Genomic DNA, 27,735 nt, shown 5'->3' on the forward strand with positions numbered 1-27,735 from the left:
ATTAGCATTCCCTCTCCTACCAGTCTCTTTCATGCCTGTAGTTAGCCTAAGCTTGACTTGAACAGCTTTCTAATTGGATTACCAGCCTCTTCTTTCCTCCTTTATTTCATGCTATATATTGCTGTCAAATTAATCTTTCTGAAAATATTCATTTCTCATTCAGCCAATATTTATTAGTATTAATACTTGCTACAAGCAAGTTAGGTACTGAGGTTATGGCAAAAATAGGAGAAACATATTCCATGCTCTTCTATCATTAGGGGGACCAATTTAAACAATGTGATTATATATAAGTAATTATTAGTCAAAGCTGCATGGCCATATGACTTCGAGTAAGTTGCTATGCTTTGTGCCTCACATTATCCATAGAATGGGGATAATAATAGTACCCATCCCATAGCGTTTTTGTGCTAATTAAATGAAATAGTAACACAGAGTAAGTGCTTACAAAGATGTAAGCTGGAGCCCAAATTTCTCTGCTTGGTGTTCAGAGCTACCTGTTAACCTGGGCAGTTTTGTCTGTTGCTGCCCTCCTCATCTACATTATCCTTCCTGTCTTAGACAGACCAGCCTCCTTGTTATCTCTTGGCCGTGATTATTTCTGCCTGCCTCATCTTTGCCCTTGCTTCTATCCTAGTATGTACTCCAGTCCCTACCTAAATTTTCCTGTCATTCAGAACTCACTACAAGTTTCCACTTCACATGGAGTTTTGTCTATAAGAGCAGCACCATCAGTCCTAGGACTCTTAGTGCTGCAGCCTTCAGTTTTCTATTCAACATGGGTATATCCGTGCTAGAATGAGATTTTAAACTTGTTTTATGTTTGCTATGTCAAATGAGATTTTAAACTTGTGTTATACTTGCTATGTATTCCTTGCATTGCCTAGCACAGTATTGGAACATATCATTGACATATATGTCTTTATTAAAATATGACTAATTATGTCTTATTTTTCTCATGTATAGCATGTACAGTACACTCCTGGCTCATAAAAAACTACATATAAGAAATTTTGCTGCTGAAAGTTTTACTTTTTTGATGAGAAAGGTTAGTATATTTTATATATTTGTTGGTAGTTAATCATCAATAATCTGATGAATAGAATCAGGTATCTTTTTTTAATGTGGTTATTATGGACTAATTCTCTGTCTCTTTCTCTCTCGTTCTGTATATAAATGTACACATACACACACACACACACACATATTTATTCATGGATACACATATATACACATTTATTGACTTTACCTTTCAAAGTACAAAGTAGTGTATACCATGTTAACAAGGTAAACAACATAGTGGGGAACTTAGAAAAAGCCTGTTATCTCACGCCTCCCACCCCTTATTGCCAAGGAAACCAACATTGACAGTTCAGTATATGTGTGTTTTTCCACACTTTAATTCATGTTCATGTAAATGTGTACAAACATCTATGGAGGGTTTTTTTCTCCTAAGGAAAAACTGTATCCTACCATACATCTCACTGCATAACTTGCTTTTATCATTTTGGGGGCATATCATCAACATCCTAGTTCAATATAGATATAACCCTTTTTAATAGACACGTAATGTACCTTAGTATGTATAGACCGTAAGTTATTCCAACTATTTTCCTATTGCTGGATATTTAGGCTGATCAATAATGTTTCCCCCTTATTACGGTAAAGCTAAATAAACATCTTTTACTTTTATGTTTGCAAATTTTATAAGAACTATATTCAAAAGCAGAATTGCTGGGTCAAAGAACATACCTGTTCTTAATTTTAATGGAAATGCCAGATTACTTCCCTATAAGGTTGTAGCAATTCATATTTCCAAAAGCAGAATGAAAGAACAGTAGAAAGTTGACACATTTTTCTGTGCCTGAAATTACAAAAAACGCAGGAAAAGTTTTTTCCCTTAGTATGACTATTATATATAGGCTTCAGAGAATTACTTGGTGCAACCAAGTCAATAAAATGTTTTTATAAATTATCTGTTGATATTATACTTCCGATTGCTTTTTTAAGTGTGTTAGTTAATGCTTCTTTTTTAAAAAACTAAAACTTTTCAAACTCTTGACTATCATTGTCTTAAGATATTAATACATCATTGTTCTATTTACTTCTATCATAGTTTTCTTGGAGTCGTTTGATTAATGGGCTGCTTAAATCTTGACAGGAGGTTGAAACCTACTTTTTCGAGGGTCTGCTGAAATGGAGAGAATTGAACCTCACAGAACACTTTGGTATGTATTTTGTTCATCCTTAATTTGCACTTTATGTTCCATACAACTAAATAGTGGTATGATGGAGAAGAACAACATATTGTTTTTTTTTTCTCCTCAGGGAAATTTTACAAAGAAGTTATTGACAAATGCCAGTCATTCAATCAGTTGGTCTATCATCAAAACGAGATAGTTCAGAGTTTGAAGACTCACCTGCAAATTAAGAACAGTTTTGCCTATCAGCCCCTTCTGGAGTAAGCAGCATCTTGGGAGAAAGCTTAACTACATTTATCAGAGTTTTAAGAAAGGTCATGTTTCGTAGCTACGTGTGTCTTAGATCAAATGTTTATAATTTAGAAATAAGAAAATTTACCTTTTCTATTAGGAAAAGGTGCATTACCATGTTTTGCTTCTGTTATATACTCCTGAAAGAACCCCATTTTTATTTGACACTGTAGGAACAATTGACCACAACTTGTGATGGAATGTATCTTTATCACTTGAGGCTTTACTTAGAAGTATGTTGGTTTAATTAATCCTATGATCATAGGCCATCTATTATCATTAAATAGATTTGTAGCCCTTTTTTAAAAAAACTACCTAATCATTTGCTTATTTTTGTAATCCAGTTTGGTTGTACAGTTGGCACGAGATCTGCAGACGGATTTCTATCCACACTTTCAAGATTTTTTTCTAACTATCACTTCAATCCTGGAAACCCAGGACACAGAGTTGTTAGAATGGGCTTTCACCTCGCTGTCATATCTTTACAAGTACCTGTGGAGACTGATGGTGAAGGACATGTCCAGTATATACAGGTGACCCTTTTCTTGCTCTCTCTAATATACTTTTTAATTGCCTTTCCTTTTTTCTTTGGCTTCTGTCTGACTCCAAATTACCTTTCCAGCTTAGTGCTTAATTATTTCCTTATACAAAGTTGATTCTCCAGCCAAAGTGGTCTATAGTCTATTCTGCCAGTCTGTGTTGACTTGGCCATCTCTCATCTCCAGCTATTAAAATTATACTCACCCATCAAAGCCTGACTTGCTTTCCATGACCTCCACAGATATTCCCAGGCACCTCAGCCAGAAGTGAAAGCTTTGTACTCTGTATCGCCTTGACATTTTTTAATACTTATGCTACCCAACTTTTATTGTAATTGTTTGCTTATAATGCAGTTCTGTCCTAAGAACCCTGTCTTAAACATCTACATTTCCTCAGCCACAAATACACTTACTAAGCCAAAAGAGACACTCGGTATTTGTGAGTAAATGTGGACAGGGGAAGAGGTTGACTTCTGTAGTAGCTTTTTTGTTTAAAGTAAGGGAAAGATTGTTTATTAAGTCTGGGATTTGATGGAATTTTCCATTTGGTCTTCTGATTGTTTCTACATATTATAGGGATATTTAAGATTGATGATCAGCCCTTTACTCATCAATAAAAATTGTAGGTGTAGGATAAGACAATAGATTTTTAGTGCCACCCTCTTTACCCTGCTAATCCTTTTCTTTTAGGAACTTTGAACAAAGAATGGGAAAAATATTTTTCTAGCTTTTACTAATTCTCTATGAAGCTTTTGATAAAATGTGTTAGAGACCAAGATTATTTCATTAAACAACCAACAAGGTCTTTTGGGAATGTAGTTTATTTGCTTTTATGATTTGAGCTGTCATAAAAGCTGTCACTTTTATGTCTCTAACTGAGGCTCTTCAGTTCTCAATTTATTTGCTTTCAGCATGACATCTTCAGTAGCCTGGATGTTTTCGTTTGAGTATTACTGAAACCAAACTCAACATGTTGCTGTTCAAACCAGCTCTTCTTACCTTTTCATTCATTCATGTGTTTGGTAAATATGTGTTGAGTATCTGCCATACGCCAGGCCTGGTTTCATTGCCCATTTTCTATCAGTGGTAGCAACATTTTTCCTGTCACTGAGTCTTGGCATCTTAGAGTGCCAAGTTGTCTTCAAGGACTCCAAATCTTCTTGATTCTGTCATTTACACACTCACTCGGTGAATATTTATTGGCTGCTGTGTGTCTATCAGGTATTTGAGATACAATCAAAACAAATAAAAATCCGTCTTCTCGAAAAGTTCACATTTTGGCAGGGCGAAGAACATCTTGGGCACATGCCTGGCATGTTCAAGGAACAGCAAGGAGTCCCAGATGGCAGAACAGCCTGTATGGGGGTGACGGTAATCAGGTGGTGTCAGAGAAATAACAAAGGGGTCAGATCATAAAGGGCCTTGTGGACCACTGTAAGGTCTTTGGCTTCATTGCAGGGACTCCTGGAATGTCTCTTGGGTCCATCATTAGCATTCCCTCTCCTACCAGTCTCTTTCATGCCTGTAGTTAGCCTAAGCTTGACTTGAACAGCTTTCTAATTGGATTACCAGCCTCTTCTTTCCTCTTTTATTTCATGCTATATATTGCTGTCAAATTAATCTTTCTGAAAATATTCATTTCTCATTCAGCCAATATTTATTAGTATTAATACTTGCTACAAGCAAGTTAGGTACTGAGGTTATGGCAAAAATAGGAGAAACATATTCCATGCTCTTCTATCATTAGGGGGACCAATTTAAACAATGTGATTATATATAAGTAATTATTAGTCAAAGCTGCATGGCCATATGACTTCGAGTAAGTTGCTATGCTTTGTGCCTCACATTATCCATAGAATGGGGATAATAATAGTACCCATCCCATAGCGTTTTTGTGCTAATTAAATGAAATAGTAACACAGAGTAAGTGCTTACAAAGATGTAAGCTGGAGCCCAAATTTCTCTGCTTGGTGTTCAGAGCTACCTGTTAACCTGGGCAGTTTTGTCTGTTGCTGCCCTCCTCATCTACATTATCCTTCCTGTCTTAGACAGACCAGCCTCCTTGTTATCTCTTGGCCGTGATTATTTCTGCCTGCCTCATCTTTGCCCTTGCTTCTATCCTAGTATGTACTCCAGTCCCTACCTAAATTTTCCTGTCATTCAGAACTCACTACAAGTTTCCGCTTCACATGGAGTCTTGTCTATAAGAGCAGCACCATCAGTCCTAGGACTCTTAGTGCTGCAGCCTTCAGTTTTCTATTCAACATGGGTATATCCGTGCTAGAATGAGATTTTAAACTTGTTTTATGTTTGCTATGTCAAATGAGATTTTAAACTTGTGTTATACTTGCTATGTATTCCTTGCATTGCCTAGCACAGTATTGGAACATATCATTGACATATATGTCTTTATTAAAATATGACTAATTATGTCTTATTTTTCTCATGTATAGCATGTACAGTACACTCCTGGCTCATAAAAAACTACATATAAGAAATTTTGCTGCTGAAAGTTTTACTTTTTTGATGAGAAAGGTTAGTATATTTTATATATTTGTTGGTAGTTAATCATCAATAATCTGATGAATAGAATCAGGTATCTTTTTTTAATGTGGTTATTATGGACTAATTCTCTGTCTCTTTCTCTCTCTCTATATATATATGCATATATATGTACGTATGTATACATATATGCACACACACAGAAACCTGTTACTATTTCAAGTTTATCTTACAGTAAGGTTTAGTCTTTGCTCACAAATTAACATGATGTAATTTGGGTTACTCTTTTATTGTTATTTAGATTTTTGGAAGCTGTCAGTGTATATATATCAAAAGTGCTCTCTGATTCAAGTCAGTAAATACATGAACAGTGAGATTAACAGGAATTTTTATACTAGTTTCCTGGAAGGAACTGGTAGCGTAGTGTTATTTGTGTTTGTCTAAAATTTCCATAATAAATTTTAGAGGGTTTTTGTAATAAAACAAAAGCACTGATATTAAATTTCTTTTGTGTTCATAAAATACAAATGTATGATTTACTGTAAAAGATAAAATGTTACCTTATGTAGTTTTCATGGTACAAACCTTCCTGTCATATGAATGAATTCATCACGCTTTTGTGTGGCATTCCAAGTGAGAGTACACTATTAGGGTAGTTTGAGATCATTACAAATGTCTGTTTCTTCAGAATTTTTTCTTAAGTGTATTTAAATATGAATATGTTGAATAGCAAGTAAGATTTCTTCATGTGGATGTATTTATGTTTGTGAATGTAATTTTCCATTTTTATTTTACATTTTAGGTCTCTGATAAAAATGTACTTCTCAATTTAATGTTCCTTGATCTTGATGAACATCCAGAAAAAGTAGAAGGAGTTGGACAGTTGCTCTTTGAAATGTGTAAAGGAGTTAGAAATATGTTTCACTCCTGTGCAGGCCAGGTAAATAACCAGGGGGAGTACTTAGAGTCTATGTGGAAGGGTTACACAGAAAATAGAAAAGATTGAGGCAAATAATGTGAAGAGAGAATAGCCTAGAATCAATAGAAAGCACTAAATCAGGAGTGTTAGATTTTTAATAACAATGTTTGCCTAATGTAGGTCCTGGGCCACTAGGTATTTTTACTTATAAAATCATTTCTTCATCCTGGGTACTAGGAGGTAACATAAATTGATTAGTGTGCGAGGGCAAGTTGGGAAGGGAGCAATTGTGTGATAAAATTACCCATCCCAGTTTGGAAATCCCTTCTGGACACACAGTTAACTTAATCATTAAAGATGGCATAGGCTTGATTATTCCAGACAAGAAGTAGCTGATATAATCAGAGTGGTAATCACAGGTTGATACAAGGGTTTGTATGTTGATTTTAATGGCTTATATTCATTCCCACAGGCAGTAAAACTAATTTTGCAAAAGCTAGGACCAGTTACTGAAACTGAAACTCGACTGCCATGGATTTTAGTTGGAGAAACACTTAAAAACATGGTCAAATCTACTGTATTCTATATCTACAAGGAACATTTTGGTGCATTTTTTGAATGTTTGCAAGTGAGTTCTAATCTTTAAGGGGTATATAACAAGGAGTGTAAGAGTTTATTGTTGTTGCTCTTAGATTTGCAGAGCACTCCTGGAGATTGTATTTTATAGTTGTTTTCTTTATACTTCCACACACATACTAAGATTTTCCTTCCCTCCACCCTCTGTACTATTTTTATTTGATATGGTACCCTGAGATGCAGTAGAGAATAGTGGTTAAGGGGGGCTCTGGAGCCAGACTGCCTCTGTTTGAGTCTTGGCTGTATCTCTTACTGTTAGTGTCATTTGGGGAAGTTATTTAAAGTCTATTCCTCAGTTTCTTCATCTGATAAATGGGGCGAATAATATCCCCTACCTCAGGGTTGCTGAGAGGATTGTGAGTAAATCCTCATAAAGAACTTAGAGCGGTGCACTCAGTAAATGTTAGCTGTTACTGTCATTAGTGATTCTTGGTAAATGTGTCTTTTTCTTACAAAGCAAAAGAATGTGAAAAGTTAAACTGCACCACACAATATTTTCATTATTGGCTTAACATGAGTTTGATGTTTTGTAGTTATTCTCTCTGTTACATTCTTTGTTTGCAGGAATCCCTCCTGGATCTAGGTAAAAAAGTAACAAAAACTAACAGTTGTGAAAGTTCTGAACAGATTAAAAGGTTGTTAGAAACGTATCTGATACTTGTGAAACATGGAAATGGATCAAAGATAACCACACCTGCTGATGTTTGTCAGGTGGGTTCCCAACTTAATATGCTTAAGAGTCTGTTATTAAAAGCTGATTGCCAAGTATGCATTTTTTTTTTATTTTTACAGGTATTGTCTCAAACATTACAAATAACCAATCTTTCCACACCTTGCCGGGAGACCCTCTTGGATGTCATTTCTGCTTTGATCCTAGGTGAAAATGTTTCCTTGCCGGAGACCCTCATCCAAGAAACCATCGAAAAAGTAATTTCAACAAATATTAATTGAGTAGTTAATAATATGTTTAGCAGTGAATAAGCTGCTGGGAAATACAAATGAAGCATGACAAAGGCTCTTCCCTCAAGGAATTTATAGTCTTGTTAAGGAGATGTGAACTGCATGCTGTAATGGAACTAAGCAAAGTAAAGCGTGGTGAAAGCTAAATCTATACAGCAAATATTCTGCAACATGTGTAGCTTACTGTGTCCTGGGTGTGAGCTGGGTATTGCAGGGTAAACACTGTGATGCTTATGGTTTTTGATTGTTTTGGGGGACCTGGGAGTGAGTAGTTATAATCCGTGAACTAATCTGTTGGAGATAGATTGAATTATAACTAATAATTCTGCCTGGGGTTGAGAAACAGAAGGCTTTTCAAAGGACTTGTATTTGGGATAATCATTGAAGGTTAAATAGCAGTCTGCCAGTGAGAGAAGGGGTTCAAAACACTAGGAGAGGGAACAGCAAAGACATGTGTTCATAAATGTATGCAGTCTGGGCACATGGACACATGAAGTGTGATGTGATACCAGCAAAGCTCTGTTTGGCTTTGAAAAGTGAGATTGGGTTTTAGCCTGCAAGTAGTGGAGGGCCCTGGAAGAATTCTAAGCAGGGACATGATTTGCTGAGATCTGCATTTTAGTGAATTTGGAAGATGGAATTGAGTTTGGAAGCAGGATTGAAAATAGAAAGATCAGTTAGGTTCTTCTTAGCTTCAAGGAGTGCAGCAGTGTGCTTTGGAGGAAGGTGTAAGATTGTGCTACTTGCCCTTTCGTAATTCTTTGTAGTTGGGCAGGAATCAGGCAGCTTTTGGGCTATGTATTTGCTAGGAATATAGTGCCCTTTCCATCTGCTGAAATGCCTTTGGAGAAGGCTGAACATTTGGACAGAAAACTGGTTGAAGTGTGCCCGCCATTCCTTCCTATAGCTGCTTTTTGTAGGGAACAGGGAAAGTACTCTCTGTGTACTTACATCAATGTTTTTTGCTTGTGGTCCCCAGATATTTGAGAGCAAATTTGAAAGATGTTTAATTTTCAATTTTTCTGAAGTCATGTTTGCTATGAAGCAATTTGAGCAGGTAAGCAAGATATTAAGTTTGGGGTATTTTTTTTTTAATCTGTTATGATAAAATAATCATATTTGAAATCCTGGGATTTTTGTTTGTTTTTTGAGAGGAGTAGAATAAGCGTGGGATGTGATGTGTTTGTCAATGTTTCGTTAAAGAAATCACATTCAGTTGTAGGTTGCACGTGAAATTATTCCGTATGCTAAGGCATTTAAAATGATACCCAGTGGCCAACTTGATTTTTTAATAATCCTTTAGCTAGTTACAGAACCATGTACTAAAATGGAAAAACCAGTTTAGGGAACTTTTATGTGAATTTGAAACATAGAAAATAGTTTCTGAAACAGTTTTTATTGGGAGAAAGTTGTGAATTCATTTCATTGCTACAAAACAGGTATCTGAATCAGGTAGAAATCATTCCTCAAATCCTGAGTTTATTTATCCCTTTCTCCTCACCCCCCATCAAACGTCTGCCCTTCCTCCTAGCTAGTAACCCTAAAGGAAACTTCATGGAAAACTATCCCTGTATCTGTCCTCTCATTCTTCCTTTTAATCTTTAGTCATATATATTCTCATATAATATATAGTCTCATTTGTATCAAAAAAAAAAAAATCCTGATGAAACCTTTTGTATGTGTCCTAGACCCTGTTTCTTTCTGCTCTGTGAGGATTCTTTAGCTTACTCTGGTTTTCTTAGCAACTGCTTCTTTCCCTTCTCCGCTGCTCCCTTTGGTCTTTTTTTTTTTTGAGACAGAATCTCACTCTTTTGCCCGGGCTAGAGTGTGTGCCGTGGCGTCAGCCTAGCTCACAGCAACCTCACTCAAACAATCATTCTGCCTCAGCCTCCCAAGTAGCTGGGACTACAGGCATGCGCCACCATGCCCGGCTAATTTTTTCTATATATTTTTAGTTGTCCGATTAATTTCTTTCTATTTTTAGTAGAGACGGGGTCTCGCTCTTGCTCAGGCTGGTTTTGAACTCCTGAGCTCAAACAATCCGCCTGCCTCGGCCTCCCGGAGTGCTAGGATTACAGGCGTGAGCCACCGCGCCCGGCCCCTTTGGTCTTTTTAAAAAACAACAAAGAAAATCTTATTTGTATCAGAGTATTGCATGTATGTATGCAGTTTAAAAGTCAAACAAGGCTAAGAGGCAGCCATTTGTTCTCTCTTCTCCTCTTACCAGCAGCAACCACATCGAATGGTTTTTAGCTATTTTTTTCTGATATTTACTTTATATTTTTAAATCATCTGAATATACTGCCCTTCCTTGGTTGGTTAGTTTCAGTTCTCATCTGTAGACCTCTTCCCATGGCAGATGAATTTTAGTTCTGTTACACCCCTTATCCTCCCGATAGAGTTATATCGTAAATTTTGGTTACATCCATATTCACCACACACTGAATCCTTATAAACAAGGAGTATTTTATGATTCCATATTATTTTTTGTATGTCTTCTCATTTTTCCTAGAGTTTGTAATTGCCTCATTCTGTAAAAATGAGGAAATTGTTTTCTTTGAATAACTAGTCAGTGAATCTATCTTTGGACAGCGTGGTAAATGCCTTTTACCTGTAAACTGTCTGATCATTTAGCAGCTCAATTTTTCTTTTTCTTCTTTCTTGGAGGCATTCCTCCTGGAGCAATTCCAGTCTGAATGCTCTGCTCTCTCAGCCCCTGCACAGATGTTATACTGGGACTTCCCTTTGCTTCTCTCCTATTTCCTGGGTCCCATGTTTTTCTCTTGTTATAGTTTACTCTAATTTTGGTGGAATACATTTTGCAGAGGTTCCTGAGCAGAAGTGATTGAGATTTAGTACATCTGAAAATGTCTTTATTCTCTCTTCACACTACATTGTTAGTAGGCTGGGTACAGAATCTAGAATTCTAGGTTATTTTCCCTCAGTTTGTAAAGCATTGCTGTGTTGTCTTTAGCTTCTGTTGTCCTGTGGAAAGGTCTAATGCCATTGTGATTCCTGATTCTTTGTTTATGATCCAGTTTTCTGAAGTATTAGAATCTTTATTAGGTGTTCTGAAATTTATATCTGTTAAAAAGTGATTTTTTTTTTCTTATTTTTAGCTTTTTCTACCAAGCTTTCTCTCGTATGTTGAGAATTGCTTTGTAATTAATGATGCCACGGTCAAAGATGAAGCCCTGGCCATTTTGGCCAAGCTCATTCTGAACAAAGCAGCACCTCCCACTGCTGGTTCGATGGCAATTGAAAAGTACCCTCTGGTTTTCTTACCAGAGACGGCAGGGTAAGTTTTAAATTTTTATTCCATTTAAATATAATGCATCAAGAATACTGTGAAAAATGAAGATCTGTATGTATCAACTGTAAAGATGTCCACAATAAGTTGTTATGTGAAAAAAGCAAGTTGTAGAACTATATACATAATACATACAGTATAATCTAATTTTGCAAAGTTAAAACAAAAAGTATATGTAAGCATAGCAAAACATATGAAAGGATACAGAAACCTGTTAACTTTGTTTATGCCAGAAAGATGGTGAAGGAAAGAAAGAGGTGATTGTTAATTTTTTTAACCATTTATTTGAAAATAATTGTAGCTTCACATGCTGTTTGTAAAAAATAGTACAGAGAGCTTTCATATCCCCTTCACTCAGTTTTCCCCACTGGTGCATCTTGCAGAGCATACTGCGGTATCACAACCGGAAAATTGACATTGGTACAATCCACCAATATTCAGATTTTATCAGTTTTGTGCACTGTATCTGAGTGTGTATATGTATATAAACATAGAGTTCTACGCAGTTTTATCACATGTGTAGATTTGTAACCACCACCAGAGTGAAGAGACAGAACTGTTCCCTCACCACAGGATCCCTCATGCCACCTTTTAATAGCCACACTCACCCTTCTGCTCTCTACTCCCTAACCCCTGGCACCCACTAATCTGTTGTCCATTTTCATAATTTTGTTATTTTAAGAATATTATGTAAATGGAACTACACAGTATACTTTTTGAGATTGGCTTTTCCTCCTCAACATAATTCCCGTGAGACTCATACAAGTTATCGTGTGTATCCGTTGTCCCTTCCTTTTCATTGCTGAGTACCGCAGTATTTCCTGGTTTGAATGTGGCCACACGTTTGTTTAATCATTCACTTTTCAAAAGGCATTTAGGCCATTTCCAGTTTTTGGCTATTATGAATAAAGCTCTTATGACATTCTTCTTTTCATCTCTCTGAGATAGTGCCCCAAAGTGGGATTGTTGGGTTGTATGATAAGTACATGTTTAGTTCTATAAAAAGAGCCAAACAGTTTTCCAGAGTGGCTGTGACATTTTACGTTCTGACCAACAGTGTCTGAGTGATCCAGTTCCTCTGTGTCTTTACCAGCTTTTGGTATTTATCACTAGTTTTTATTTTTGACAGTCTGATAGAAGTGTAGTGATACCTTACTGTAGTTTTTGTTTTTACTTATTTTTTTTTTAACCAACAAGATCAGTCAATCACTGTACTTTTAATTTGCATTTCCCTGATGGCTAATGATGTTGAAGCATCTTTTCATGTGCTTATTTGCCATCTGTGTGTCTTCTATAGTGAAATATCTGCCTGTTTGTTTCTTTGGCTTCTTTCTATTTGAGATGTGGTCTCACTGTGTTGCCCAGGCTGGTCTCAAACTGCTGGTCTCAAGTGATCCTCTCGCCTCAGCCTCCTGGGTAGCCGGGATTACAAATAAATTTTAAAATAAGCCTTGAAATCTTTAAATTAAAACCCTCTTGCTTTATTCTTCTTTTTCAGAATTGTTTTAGCTCTTTTTGGTCTTTTGCCTTTCAATGTCAATTTAGAATAAGCTTGTCTATGTCTATAAAAACCTTGCTGGGATTTTGTTAGGAATTGCAATAAACCTGTTGATCAATTTGGGAGGAACTGACATCTCTCCAAGGATACACGAAACAATTAACATTGTTTTGTCAGGAAGATGTTAAGGGGAAAAAAGAAGCGACTATTCATTTTAAAATTACATACATACCTTTGCATTGTTCCGGTTGTTAAAAAAGCCGTGGATTATTTTCTTAATTTCATTCAAAACAATATATACTCTTTAGAAGTTAAAAATCAAAGTTTGTTTAAATAATTGAGAGGGTTCAGCTTATTGTTTTCCAGATAGTTAAGTGAGTATGCAGATTAATCCTATGCAGATTAGGAAATCAGTTCCCTCATCATTCTTTTGTTATACTTAATTTTCTTATTTGTTATACTTAATTTTCTTATTTCTGTTGGAGTAGTCAGAACTGTCGTTGTGTTTGTGGTTTGCTTTGAGGCAGTAGGAGTAGATATTCCTTGAGTTTCTGCTGAGTACTCAGCTTTGAAGCTTCCCAGCATCTGCTGGGGTGGAGGTATTGTCGCCTGTTCACACAGCTAGAGCTCTTCAGTAGCTTTTGAGTTTGACCAGCTTGAGATTTTGGAGGAGCCCCTCTTATCACCTCCTGACACCTTCTGCCTACCTTAAAAGTAGCTTCTCTATCAAAACGTGCCAACTGAATCTTGCTGGTTTTTTAATTTACTGAGCTCTGGTTCCTGAGGAATGGGTAATGAGTAACTCCTGTAGAATTATTCCTTTGGAACTTTTCTCTGGATTTTGCAACACCAAGCCAATCTCCAACAGACACATTCCTTGCAAGTGTCAAAACTGTGGGTTCTGTGCAATGGTAGTGAAGCTGCTTTGTTGGTCAGCTTCCATGAGGTGAACAAAGGGACCGACTGAGCCTGGGTGTCAGGCCTTCTTACATTGTCATCTCAGCCTCTCAGATCCTCCTGGAGAGGTTGCATGGTAAAATAAACAAACAAGAATTTAGACGTATTAACTTACAGCAAGTACCACAACTTCTGTGTTTCTTTCTCTGAGAAAACATTCCTCTGCCACCCGCCACTGAGACACAATATGCCCATATGAATGAATGCCACCTTTGTCTTGATTCCTTCCCTGAAGATTGTTAAATAATAGTTTGAATATTTGTGGTAACAGTCTACTCATCTCACTGGTTTGTTGTGAGAATAAAAAGTGATAATGTGAAAAGGCTCTTTGGGAGATAAATTTATTCCATCATTTGACAATTATTTATAATATCAGATATTGTTCTAGACACCAGGGTACAGCAATGAGTAAGAAAAGGTTTCCTTCTTGTGAGGATGTAACATTCTTTTGGGGAGGGATGTGGTGAGGCAAAGAAGCCAATAAGCAAGATGATTTTAGATAGTGATAAGAAGTAGCCTGTAGTCCCAACACTTTGGGAGGCTGAGGCAGGAGGATCGCTTGAGCCAGGAGGTCAAGGCTACAGTGAGCTATGATTGTGCCACTGCACTGCAGCCTGGCGACAGAGTGAGAACCTGTCTGTAAAAACCAAAGTAACAAACAAAAAAGATAAGATAGTAATAAAAAGAAGATACAACAGGGTGTTGAGAGGGAGAGTGAGTGGCGAGCGGGCACTTACTCCTCTCCTGAGAGGAGACCTTTGGACCGATTGTAGTGATGGGAAGGATCTAGCCTTGCAAAGATCTGGGTGAAAGAGCAGAGGAAAGAGTTACTGCAGGGGATCCAGGACAGGAATAAGCTCGGCATGTTTGAGGAGCAGAAAGGAAGCCTCTGTGGGTAAAGAGCGGTAAGCATGGAGGAGAGTGTGATGAGAGGAGCTGAGGGAGGTAGGCGAGGGTCAGATCACACAGGGCCTTACAGGACAAGGTAAGGAGTTTGTGTTTTATTGGAGGAGCTCACTGGCAGGTCTGATAAAGCAGGTAAGGGAGTGACATGGCAACTAATGACTCACTTTTTTTTTTTAAAGCATCTCAATGTTTGGTAAGATATTTGCAGATTGTTGAGTCATAGTTATTACTGAAAAGACTATATCAAGATGTGGTGACTTCAGGGAATTGACAGTTGAAGTAACTTAATTATCTATTGTGATTTCCAAACACTCAATATCCTGATAAGTATGAAACAAAAGAAAAGGTAGTAGCTTCTGGGTTAATTTTAATGTTCAAAAGGGCACAGGTGTAAAAACCCAATATTCCACTTCTGTTGCATAACAAGCTAACTAAACTGGAGTTGGAGGATAAATTGTAAAACAAATCATTTTACTTATTATTTCTATGATTTTTCTTTTGATTAGATTTCTTTCAAATAGGGCTGAGGTATTAGCACAGCAGCAAAAATGAAAAGAGGCAAACAAGAATAGTACTAGAGTAACAGATGCCCAAAACCTAGTGCCATGTCAGAAAGTATCATTGAATAATTATAGATCCGATTAAAGCGCAGGAGAAAATTACTTTTAAATCATAATCATTCTAGTGGTATTTTTCAGCTTCATCACAGTAACTTTGCAACATCATTCCACATTTGTGAAGTAGTAAAATTCATGTCAGAAAGGAAAGGGGTATGGAAGAAGTCAGTTCATTCCAATGAATTACTTCTCAGAAACATGCCCTTGTTTCCCATTTCCCGTGTGCCCCTGACCCCCGGGATACACCTTATGCTCCAGAAATAATACCTAAAATTAGAAGAGACTTGGTGTGAGTTATGAAGCAAATTAAAATAGAAATAGAAGGAAGTAGAGCCAATGGAGTTGAAAAGGCTTTCACCAAAAATCACTAAGTGACTCACACTTGTTTGGTTATTTATATTCAACCACCACCAACAGTTCCTTTCTCCCAAGTGCTCTACAAAGGTGAGGAACCAATTTTATTTCAAACTGCAGAGGGCAAGAGTGATTGTATTCTCTCCTATTTTAAACATTTATTTATTTTTTTATCCTTCAGATCCTATGTAAGGCAGAGGAGGACTAGATCCAAGGGAGGAAACAAACAGTTTCCAGTATTGGACCATCTCTTATCTATAATTCAGTTACCTCCAAATAAAGATACTACTTACTTTTCACATTCTTGGGCAGCTCTTGTAGTGTTACCTCATATTAGGTAAGAAAATAAACTCTGCTTAACATACTGATTAAAATATGTTAGCCATTCCTTGCCATTCCGTGGGAAAGCCATTGAATGCCAGGTTGAACTTTTCCTTTTTCTCCCCACTCCTTGGACAGACCTCTTGAGAAAGAGAAGCTGATACCACTAGTCACAAGCTTCATAGAGTCACTCTTCATGACAGTTGACAGAGGGAGCTTTGGAAAAGGTCAGTTACCATCACATTTGTTTTCTTCTCTTCTTTTCTGGCACACCCAAGTAACTGTAAACATGTGAAATGTTAGAGAATAATACTAACATTGTGTTCTGGCATAACCCGTGTTGGATAAATCCAAGGGGAAAAAAGAGGATACAAAGGGCATGTTTCACTTATACCACATAATGTGGTTGACCGGGTCACGGTTGCTTGAACATAAGGAAGGTAAAGTATCAAATGCCATGGTTTAGAAGGCCATTCATGTACAAGCGCCAGACTATGTCTTGTTTCCCATCTCCCACGCCCACCTGACCCCTAGTATACACCTTATGCTCCAAGCATTTCTATTTGCTCACCCTGAGCAAGACACATTCTTTTACAACTGTCTGGCTGCCTTTGCATATGTGTTTCCTCTGCCTGGAGACCTTTCTAGGTCTTTGTCATTCAGTGAACTCTTATAGGCATAATACTTCTAGGAAGGCCTTCATGAGTCCTCCAGGCAGAATTAGGCTGCCCTGCCCAAAACATCATTTCCTATTGTATGCTTCTATGTCTTCCCTATTAACTTGCAAACAGTAATTTAAAAGCAGGTATTTTGTTTCATCCTAGCATAGCATTTTTTTCTAGCACATGTGTATGGCAGTCATTTATTCACTTACATATTAGTATGCTACATTCTATGTTAGACACTAAACAGACATATTAGAGAATAAAGTAGACTCACCACATCTCAAGTGTTCAGTGACCATATGTGGCTGGTGGCTACCATATTGGATTGTGTCTACATATTGGCACAAATATTTTTACCATTGTAGAAATTTCTGTTGTGTAGCACTGATCTAGAGCGTAGAGCAGTGTCTGACAAAATCTTTCTGTAAAGGACCAGATAGTAAATATTTTAGGTTTTGTAGGCCACCTTCTGTCTTTATAGCATATATTTTTTTTTAACAACCCCTTTAAAATGTAAAAAACCTTCTTATCTTGCAGGCCATATAAAAACAGGCTGCCTGTCAGATCTGACTTATGGGCCATAGTTTGTTGACCCCTGGGCTAAAGACTAAACAAGTGTTTAATTAGTATCATTAATTGAATATATTATGGGTAATAGCTATAATTGTATAATGTGACTTTTATTATAAACTAGAGAAGTAAAGTCAATGTGAGTTTTATACAAGGATAATTTCTTAGATATTGAAAAGTCCAAGCCTACTCTCTTCAAGAGTCCTAGTTTTGATAATGCCAGTGAGTGGGACCATTATACTTTATCCTCATCTTGGTTAATGAAACAGTACCATTTTTTTTCTTTTTCTTTTTCTTTTTTTTTTAAGAGAAAATGTCTTGCTTTGTTGCCCAGGCTGGACTTGAACTCCTGGGCTCAAGAAATCTTCCTGCCTCAGTCTCTCAGGTAGCTGGATTTATAGATGTGCATCACTGCACCCATCTCTGAAACATAGATTTTTATTTACTGCTTTTGAGTGTATATTTTTCTTAAGAAAGATAAAACATAAGACTTAGAAACTTCTCTTTTCTGTTATATTTATACATTTGACAGATAATACTTTAAAAGGCACAAATTCACTTTAAGAACTTCCCACAAGTAGCAAGCATTAGATAAATGAGATGTTTGATAGTTACTATGTCAAGGAAATAAGTAATGTGGTTTCTTCTATTTTCTGCCCTTAGGAACCTTATTTGTTCTTTGTCAAGCTGTAAATACTCTGCTAAGTTTGGAAGAGTCTTCTGAACTTCTTCATTTGGTTCCTGTGAAACATGTGAAGAATTTAGTATTGTAAGTAAATCTATCTTCCATTTGGCTTAGTAATGGATAAAATATAAAAGCCTTAGTTTTTGTGAAATTTTGGACATAAGAAAAATCATTTTGATCTATTTTATACCTGAATTGTATTCAAATAGTGAAATTTAATATTTAGATCCTCTGATTAAAATAAATACATTTTTTGACATGGTCTTCAGGTACAGATTCATCTTTGCAAAGGGGTATTTTATTGTGTGTGTAAATTAGTGTTGCAAAATTTAAAGGATTTATAATGCCTATCATTCCCAACAGTAACATTGCACAGTGTTGAGCTTTTGTAACTTTTTTAGTGGTTTCAAAATACACATTCCCACTGCTTTCATATTCTGCCTCAGCTTGACATGATCATCAATTCAGAAAACTTTCCTTGGTCTTTTTTCCATATACGAAACAATCCAGTTTTTTTGTTCGTTGGTTTGGTTATTTGCTTTTTGAAGTTTAGTTTAGCCAGGCCCTGATTTTTGGAGTATCACAGGGCCATTATTGTACCCTTTCTAAAGACCAGGCCTGTTGAAAACCTTGTGAAGTCGTTTGCTTCTTTTCCTGGAGTCTAGTCCATTTTATTCCCAGGCTTTTTTTTTTTTTTTTTTTTTGGAACACGGTTTTCCTCTTTTGGGTTAGAGTGAGTGCCGTGGCATCAGCCTAGCTCACAGCAACCTCAAACTCCTGGGCTCAAGCGATCCTCCTGCCTTAGCCTCCCGAGCAGCTGGGACTATAGGCATGCGCCACCATGCCCGGCTAATTTTTCTATAGATTTTTAGTTGTCCAATTAATTTCTTTCTATTTTTAGTAGAGACGGGGTCTCACTCTTGCTCAGGCTGATTTCGAATATTCCCAGGCTTTTTAAAGCAGATTTACTCATTCACTTTATTCAGTAAATACTTGTTTCCATTTCTCATGTACCAGGCCCTTTTCTAGGCACTGGGAAACAGTGTGTGAAAAAACAAAATTCCCTGCCTTCGTGGAGCTAACGTTCTAGCCAGAATAAATAAGGAAAACATATAGCCCGTGAGACGGTGCCAAGTGCTGTAAAGAAAATCAAAGTAGGGCCAGGACATAAGGAGAGTCCAGAGGTTATAACGGGACAGTAACAGTGTTACATAGGGAGGGCCTTAGCAAGCAGGAGCCACCTGAGCAGAAGCCTGAAAGCAGCAAGGTACTAAGCCGTGAGAATCCCTGGGCTCCAGACCTGGGGGCAGCGTGAGTGCTGACCCTCAGTCGGGGGGTGCCTGGCTTGAGCAGCACAAAGGCCATGGTGGCCCATCAGAGTGAGGGGGTGGGCTATAAGAACAGGACGTAGAGGTGGAAGTGGCAGATATGCATGGCTTTTAGGCCACCATGGGGCCTCGCTTTTACTCTGAGTGAAAGGGGAGGCCACGGGAGGATTTTTGGCAGGGGAGTGACTTAGGCCTCCACAGGATCACTCTGCTGCTGTGTTGAGAAGTGAATGTAGGGGAATAAAGGAGATCAATTCAGAGACTTATTGCAGTAATTACGAATCTGGACAAAGTTTAAATTCCTCCATGATTAATTGAATTGGTTTAAATTAGCTTCTTTTAGGGAGGATTATTTCTTTGAAATCACCATATTTACCATATTGCATATTCCCATTTTCTTGACCGTTGTCATATTTTCGTCCTTGGTGTAAACAATTGAAGGTGCTGTAGAGGTTTGAAACAAAATAGCACAGAATGGGGTCTGTATATCCCCTGGAAAAGGCCAGCTGGCCTCCCAGCTAGTGCCTCTTAGCCTTGCAGACTCGGAGATGTCCAACGGGAGTGGATTCACTTTTGAGGGAACGGGTGTAAACTTCAGAACAGATACAGGATTCTGTACTTGGTGCTGTGCTGGTGACTGGCTGAGCACGTCGGTTTCACAGCCAAGACAGCCTGGGTTTGAATCTTATCTCCACCACCTACTGGCTCTGTCGCCTTGGGTGAGTTAGTTAGCCTCGACTTCATTATCTCTCAAAAGGGAATAGCATTATAAAAAGAAAGAAAAAAAAAAGAAGGGGGTAGTAGTCTTACCTCGTGGAGATTAAATTGTACAATGTATGCAGTAATAATAAACAAATTATATTTATTGAGTCTTTATTATGTGCCAGTCACTGTTCTGGGCCCATTATATACATCATTTATTCATCACAACAACTTTATGAGATGTAGGTGCCGCTATCATTATAGATGGGGGAACTAAAGTTTCAAAATAAAACCCAGGTCTGAACCACCGTCTCTCCTCTGGGTTATCGCATTCGTCTCCCGGTGAGGCCCATGCTCCCAGCCTTGCCCTGCTGCTTTCTCTTCTGTACCCAGCAACCAGAGTGATTCTTTTAAATGTAGGACAGATCCTGTCATTCCTTTGTTCACTGCCCTCTAGGACAATGCTTCCCAACTGGGGGCAACTCTGGAGACATTCTTGGTTGTCACAGCTAGGGGATGAGGGCACTGCTCCTGGCAGCTGGTGGGTGGAGCCCGGGGATGCGGCTGAATGAGCAGCCCTTAGTGCACAACACAGGCCTCCACAAGAAAGAGGCATCCGGCCCAAAATGTCAGTAAGTGCTACTATGGAGAAACCGTGCTCTTGTGGTAGCCCGTCTCACTCCATATAAAAGCCAGCGTCCTCATCTCGTTCCTCAGGGCTATGTATAATCTAATCCCTTGCTGCTTCTGACACCTTCAGCCTCTCCTCGTTAACTCACTTCCAGCTGGACTGGTCTTGGTGTTCCTACAGACCAGCACACCTCGGCCTGGGATTTGGCATCGCTGTTCCCTCTGCCTAGAATGCTTGTCTTCTAGATACCCTTCCAGCGCATTTTCCACCTTCTTTGGTGGTCCCTACTTTCTAGGACCAGCCCTCTATCGAGTGGCGCTTCTCTTCACCCCCTTGCCTTCCCCACTCCACGCTGGTGTCTCTCCAGACTCCTTCCCCTGGTTTACTTTTCTCCACAGCACTCATCACTGTTGTACTTACTAGGGTTTTTTTGTTTGTTTTTGTTTTTTGGCTACCTCGGCCTATTAGAATATAAGTTCCAGGAAGGCAGGGACTTTGTCCTTTGTTTACTGCTATATCCACAATATCTAGAAAAGTCACCGGCACATAGTAGGCACTCAGTAAATATTTGTTGAATGAGGATGGCACATGGAGATTAAGCAGCTTGCCCAAGGTTATACCACTGGTGAGTAATGGGGCTGGGTTCAAACCTGGGTCCCCCTACCCTGGACCCATGGGCTGGGCCACTCTTCTGCACTGCTACCTGTGTTAGCTCAGTCCCTGGCATGTGGCAAACAGCAAATATTATAGATGTATATTTTTATGTGACTATCATTTACAACTGTGTGAATTGAAGAGACAGCACTGAATTTGTGGTCTAAATATTCTACTCCCACCTCTGCCTCACTCACTGTTGCTAGGCCTCAGATTCTACATCTGTGAAGTGATGCTAAATGTCCATGTGAAACTTTTACATGTTACCTTTTGCATTTCCTTCATCAGTGATCATTTTCTGTGGTTTAGACTATAGTGTAAATGCTCTTGAGCTGTATGGTGCAGTTTGGGTCTAACGAATATCTTGTTGCAGAATGTTTCCTTTGGAGCCGTCTGTGTTGCTGTTGGCTGATCTGTATTACCAGAGATTAGCCTTATGTGGCTGCAAAGGGCCGCTTTCTGAGGAAGCTTTAATGGAATTATTTCCCAAGTTACAAGCAAACATTTCAACTGGTAAATCCAAGGTAATGTTGTTTGCAGTATGTCCCCCTTCTCTCTCCTTCTGTTTGAATATGGACTGCCAGTGGTCGTCGGAACTCCTTAGTCAGAAAATGTTGCTGTGGGATGATTTCGTTTAAAGTCATGATTCTTAAACATTGGCCTGCAAACTGCAGCAAGATTAGTTAGGGAGGTTAATAAAAATACACATTCTGGGTCCCCACGCCCAAAGATTCTGATTCACTAGGGCTAGGGGGGAACTGAAAAACCTGCATAACTTTTAAAAGTCTTCTAGGTGATTCTCTTGCTCACTCAGGTGTGTAGAAATACCTGAATACTATACATTACTTAGGAATAAAAAGCACTAGTTTTCGTTGAGTTGTAAGCTTAATCAACTTCTTTCTACTAATTTACAGGGTTGTTCACAGTGTCATGGTTCAAAGAAACAACATGGTTTTATGGGTAACCTCATCTTCTCAGTCCAGTGTGGGGATTAATTGTTCTGTGTACTATGAATTAGATGTTGGTTGGTGTTGAATGTGACATGAGGGGTAGAATAGGCATGTATTACTCTGGTCAAATGGCATGTTTTTCTCAATTCTATAAAACTTAAATCTCACTGACTGAATCACTTTCTTCCTACAGTTAAACTTTGAGTTTGAAACATGCATTTTACTTTCTCTAGATTCGGCTTTTGACAATAAGGATCCTAAACCATTTTGATGTTCGTCTTCCAGAATTGATGGAGGTATCTTAACTGTTCTAGTGAATTTTTTTTTAAAAATATAATTTTACATATTATTTTTTATTTTCAAAGTGATACCTTTGCATAAAATTAACATCCTATATAAATATCATAAAAATGATATTTTTTTGTAATTCTTATTCCCACCCATCAAGGCCACCACTGAAAATCTACAGTTAATTGGTGAATATTCTTTCAAACTTTTTCAATGTATACACATAATTTAAACAAATGGTATCATGAGGTTTTTCCATATCAGTACCTCTAGTTCTACCTCATTTCTTTTGAAGTTTAAATAGTACACCATAGTTTAAAATATTTTTTATTTAGCCAATTCCCTGTTGATGGATGGTTAGGTGGGTTTTTGTAGTTTTTTAATATTTTAAACAATACTAGAGCGAACATGCTTACACAGATATATTTGTGTAGGGGAATATTTTCATAATGCACATTACTAGAAGTAGAATTGTATAGTGAACGTATATATACATTTTCTTTATTTCAGCAAATGTTGCCAATAAGTTTGAGTGATTTTGAGAATTACTTTTCTGTTTTTTACTTGTCATTTCTCCAGTAGGCAATAAACCTAAATTAACTACCAAAAAAGTAAATGGTGTGAGGAAAAAGGAATCATTTACCAAAAAAAAATATTGCTCATTTAATTTAAAACATTAACATATTCCGGTTTTTCTATTTTTAGACCTTTGTCACATTTAGTATTCTTTTTGGAAAATCAAAATACTGATGTTCCTCCTTGGTTTTCTCTGGTTGTTCAGGATGATGGGCTGTCAGAACGGCAGTCTGCCTTTGCTATACTACGCCAGGCAGAACTGGTTCCAGCAACCGTGAATGATTACAGAGAGAAGCTTCTTCATTTGCGAAAACTAAGACATGATGTGGTGCAGACTGCAGTCCCTGATGGCCCGTTACAAGAGGTAAAAGGAGCATCTTTTTTTTTTTCTTTTTAATTTATGCTTTAAATTGTTTTGGAAAGCTTACCAAGTAGTCATGAAAAGAAATATTTTTTTCAAAACAAGGTAAATCTGCAATTCTCTTAGATGCTTTGAATTACATAGTTCTACCAGCTTTTTAATAGTAGAAATACCTTAATATCCTCTCTTCTAAGTATGTGAGGATGTGAAGCAGTTATGACCAGTCCTCATTCAGTTTTTTTATTGCTTTTTCTGGCGGAAGAGGGAAGTGACTGCTTTAGCAGTTTGTTTTGTTTAGGGTCTCTCTGGTGTTTTTTATCATTCAGTTACAGCATATAGCATATGAACGTTTTGAATATACTTCCAATTTTAACAGTTCTCTAACTCTGTGGTCCCCAACCCCCGGTACCAGTCTGTGGCCTATTTAGGAAACAGGCCTCGCATCACTGCCTGAGCTCTGCACCACCCCCACCACCACCCACGACACCCCACCTCCTCACTGCCCCATCCCCGGTCTGTGGAAAAATTGTCTTCTATGATAACTGTCCCTGGCGCCAAAAGGTTGGGGACCACTGCTAAGTTCATCAGCCTTAGACCCTTAAGAAATTGGATAATTTTACAAATGATCCCTTACCAAAAGAAATTTTTTTAACCAGTTTTGTTGATGTAACAGTTTCAAAATACAGATTCCATTTATGAAAAAAAAAAAGGTTTAAAGGGGAGAGTATAAATGATTGTGGTCTGAGGGTAGGTTGTGGAAGTGTGTTAAATAAGGAAGCAAAACTGACTCTTCAGGCACTGGCATCATCATGCAACGGTTTGGGTAGAGTGGTCAAGATTGCCAAGGTCAAGGCCTGGCTTTGCTGCTTAGTAGGCCTGAACTGCTCTGTGACTCTCTTTTCTTATTTGTGAAATAGGGAAAATAATAGTTCCTAATTCGCAGAATTGCTGTGGGGATTACGTGAGGTAAATATAAAATGCTAAACAGTACCTGGCACTTAGTAAGCACTCAGTGATAACTATTATGATTATTAAAATTACTCTTTTAGCAAACATGCATATAACTACCTATATATAATTAGATGCTAGTGATATAAAAATCCAGCTCCTACCTTCAAAGAGATCTCAGTCTCAGGAACAAGATGAGCTAGGAATCATGCCGGTGCTCTGCAGTGGGGCATGGTCTATGATAAATGCATAAGAGAGTGTGCGGGAGGATTTCTGCAAGGGGTGATGATTGGCTGCACCTTGAGAGGGGGATAACATTTCCATTTGAGAGGAAGAGCATGCGTAGAGGTGGCGAGCTCCAAGAGTTTACGTAGTTTATTTAGGGAAACTTAAGTAGATTGATGAGGTTGAGTCTCGTGCCGGCTAAGGGAACCTTGATAGTCCTGTTTGATGTTATAGATATTCTCTCTCCCATCCCATTTCAAACTGTTAGTCTACCTGCTTACTGTCTTCGGTTTACAAAGGTGATTGATCTGCTTATTGGCTGTCAGAAGGTAATGGTCTTTCTTTCTCCTTAATGAATTCACTAGATGCATATTCCTTGAGCAATTCAGGTCATGTATTAATCATCTGAGCAGAATGCCTTGGCCCACATAGTAGGTTTTCAGTGGAAATTTGTTCATAGAGTGATAAGTGAATGATGAAGAAATTATTCTGTTTGATCCCTATTATTCTCCTAGTGGCATACTTTATAATTTTCTTTATTAGAGTTTTTAAAATTTACAAATGCAATATGTTTTTATCATAAAATAACTCAGAAATGTATTAGAAGGACTTTTAATGCTAGGCAGCCCCCTAGAAAGACAGATGTCTGTTAAATCCACCAAAAATGAGCTGGTTAAGAAAACATGGTCCTTCTGTGCCAGTGTCCATTTCAAATCATGGTGGTCCCTGTGGCCACCATTTTTTTTTAAATTGACAGTGGCTAAGTTTTGGGTTCAGATGATGGATATGAAATAGATTGTAATAAAAACAAACACTATATACTTCGCCTGTAAAATATACAAGACAAAAATATGCTTACAAGAATAAAATAGTTCTTAATTTTGATCCTGATTTCTGCCCTTGCCATTCTGAGAAAGAAAATACTCTCTTACTTCTTGATAGTCTATTGAGAAACACACAACATTTGAAAAACAAGGCATTGCTTAACTGGATTTAGGGGTTATGGGGCAGGGTGGGGATCTGGAAACAGAGTGTGGCTTTCATGTTCTTTCCATCGTGCTGTATTGCCACCATGCTTTGGGAAAACACATTTTACTTTTCAAAATAATCTAAAAGCAAAGCAATACATTTTCTTATATAATCAATTTGAAAATCAAGTCTTAACCTCCTCACTCCACTCTTGGTTTGTGTATTTCAAAGTTTCCATTGCATTAAATAGTTGTGAGTTTATCTACCTTTAGTGAACTCAAATAATAAATCTCAATCCTGAGCAAACTGAAAATATGACCATTAATTATTTGAGTTACTGAATTCTTTTATCCAAAGCAACACAAACTATTTATCAGTACCTTTTAATTTTGCTGCTTAAAACCATATGTCAAACTTGAAATATAAAAATCCTGAGTTGTCTTGCTGCTCTTTTAGAATACCTTACATTTGCACAGTGCTTTGCGGCTTCCAGAATGATATACCGTTTTGTAGATATGGAACTTGAGGCTCAAGAATGTTAAAGTGATTTGCTCTGGGTTATGCAGGAGTGAATGTTTAGAATTGGAACTTTGATCCACATTGTCTGACTCGGAGTCCAGTGCGTGAAAGTGGATATAATTTTATATTATTCCCAGAGATGGAAGATCCATTTATATATCAGTTGTCAACTGATCATAGTTAAAATTACTTCAGCCAGTGTTCCCTGCACATAAAGTAAGGATAGGGTGTTCCTTATATCCCTTTGTATGGATTTAACTCTTTCCAAGCCTCAGGTATGGTGTCGGATCATACTTTCAAAATATTGTTCGTAGTCATTTTAACATCATTTGAAAGGCCATTATTCTGTGGCTGATACCAGTTGCATAGCAATTAAAGATGGAAGGGCTTCATATGCCGAGAGACAACGTGGCTTGTACCGGGGGAACTGGGTGAAGGGGAACTGCAGAAGGCTCACTTGCCCTTACTCTTGGGCTATAACCTTGCCCCCTGTGCCTTAGTCCTTCTCTGTAAAGGGATCATATTTTGCAGGATGGCCACTCTATCCTTTTCTGCCCCAGCAACCTGTGATTTCTTTTTAGCAAATGTCACAGTAGGAATGAATTTTCTGCTCAGTATTCTGTATTTTGAATTCAGTCATTTAGTAAGCATTTGCTATGTTGTGGACATCAAATTTGGTGCTGGGGATACAAAGAAAATTGAGAACATAACCCTGCCTTCAAGAGATGTGTAGCCTAGTAGGGACTAAGAGACATGTGAGCAAGTAAGTACGGTGGGGGATAGTCAGGACAGGCTTCATTGAGGATATCACTCTCAAGCTGAGTCCTCAACATCTGTCCAGGAACACAGATGGGAAAGCTGTCATAGCCAGACAGAGCAGAGTGAAGTAGAAATGGTGTCTGAAATAGCCTCAGACATGTGCTCACGAAGCCTCAGCCATTCACTTCATACTTCCTTGAGTTTTTTGGCATTTGTACTTTACTGACTACAGTTCAAGTTTTGTCTTATCAGTGATGGCAATTTAGAAGGGAATTTAATCATTAGTCAAAGCTGTTTATTCAAATGTACCCTTTATGTGTGAACATCTGGAGTGAATTTTAATACTGTGTTTGCTATAGTGATTCTTCTGTGTTAAATAATGAGTGACATTTTGGGGAGAGGAGGAAAATGAGTATGCACTGAATTTTGGATTGGTACCAACAGCTTTTTTTCTTAATGTACAAGCTTCTTCCCACTCAGGTTGTCCAATTCGGGATGTTTGCATTTTGGTACTTGTGTTCTGACTTTCTATTTTATTTTATTACCCATAAACTGGTTTCCTGTCATTGCAGGTGCCGCTTCGTTATTTGTTAGGCATGTTATATATTAACTTCAGTGCTCTCTGGGATCCTGTTATTGATCTCATAAGGTAAGCATGGGTTAAATGGATGGAGCTGTTATGCTTCAACTACTGCAGAATGATGGGGCCAGGATTGTACTCCTTCTAGGTGTGATTTAAATGAATGGGCATAGACATTATTTACAGCTATCTTAAATCCTTTGTGGGAGAAGGTGAAGACAAAAATAAGCATTAATTATTCTCTCTGATGCCACATCTTCAGTATTTCAAATGTTACATGTATGTTTCTTTGTGCATTAAAATAGCTCTGGAGG

General features: G+C 37.8%; 1 protein-coding gene across 1 annotated transcript in view; it reads left to right on the forward strand.

The window, feature by feature from the left end:
* The window catches only part of UTP20 (UTP20, small subunit (SSU) processome component, homolog (yeast)), a 97,264-nt gene that overhangs the window by 3,669 nt on the left and 65,860 nt on the right, over positions 1-27,735 (forward strand). Inside the window, 17 exon segments of the mRNA XM_012650240.1 lie at positions 2,162-2,228; positions 2,329-2,461; positions 2,837-3,025; positions 5,485-5,566; positions 6,336-6,473; positions 6,925-7,080; positions 7,653-7,799; positions 7,881-8,015; positions 9,028-9,105; positions 11,168-11,346; positions 15,872-16,027; positions 16,150-16,238; positions 17,910-18,015; positions 21,620-21,770; positions 22,430-22,492; positions 23,266-23,424; positions 27,414-27,490. Of these exon segments, the coding sequence (XP_012505694.1) occupies positions 2,162-2,228; positions 2,329-2,461; positions 2,837-3,025; positions 5,485-5,566; positions 6,336-6,473; positions 6,925-7,080; positions 7,653-7,799; positions 7,881-8,015; positions 9,028-9,105; positions 11,168-11,346; positions 15,872-16,027; positions 16,150-16,238; positions 17,910-18,015; positions 21,620-21,770; positions 22,430-22,492; positions 23,266-23,424; positions 27,414-27,490 (2,105 nt within the window).

This window comes from Propithecus coquereli, unplaced genomic scaffold, assembly GCF_000956105.1.
Source record: "Propithecus coquereli isolate 6110/MARCELLA unplaced genomic scaffold, Pcoq_1.0 Scaffold316, whole genome shotgun sequence".
Classification (NCBI taxonomy): domain Eukaryota; kingdom Metazoa; phylum Chordata; class Mammalia; order Primates; family Indriidae; genus Propithecus; species Propithecus coquereli.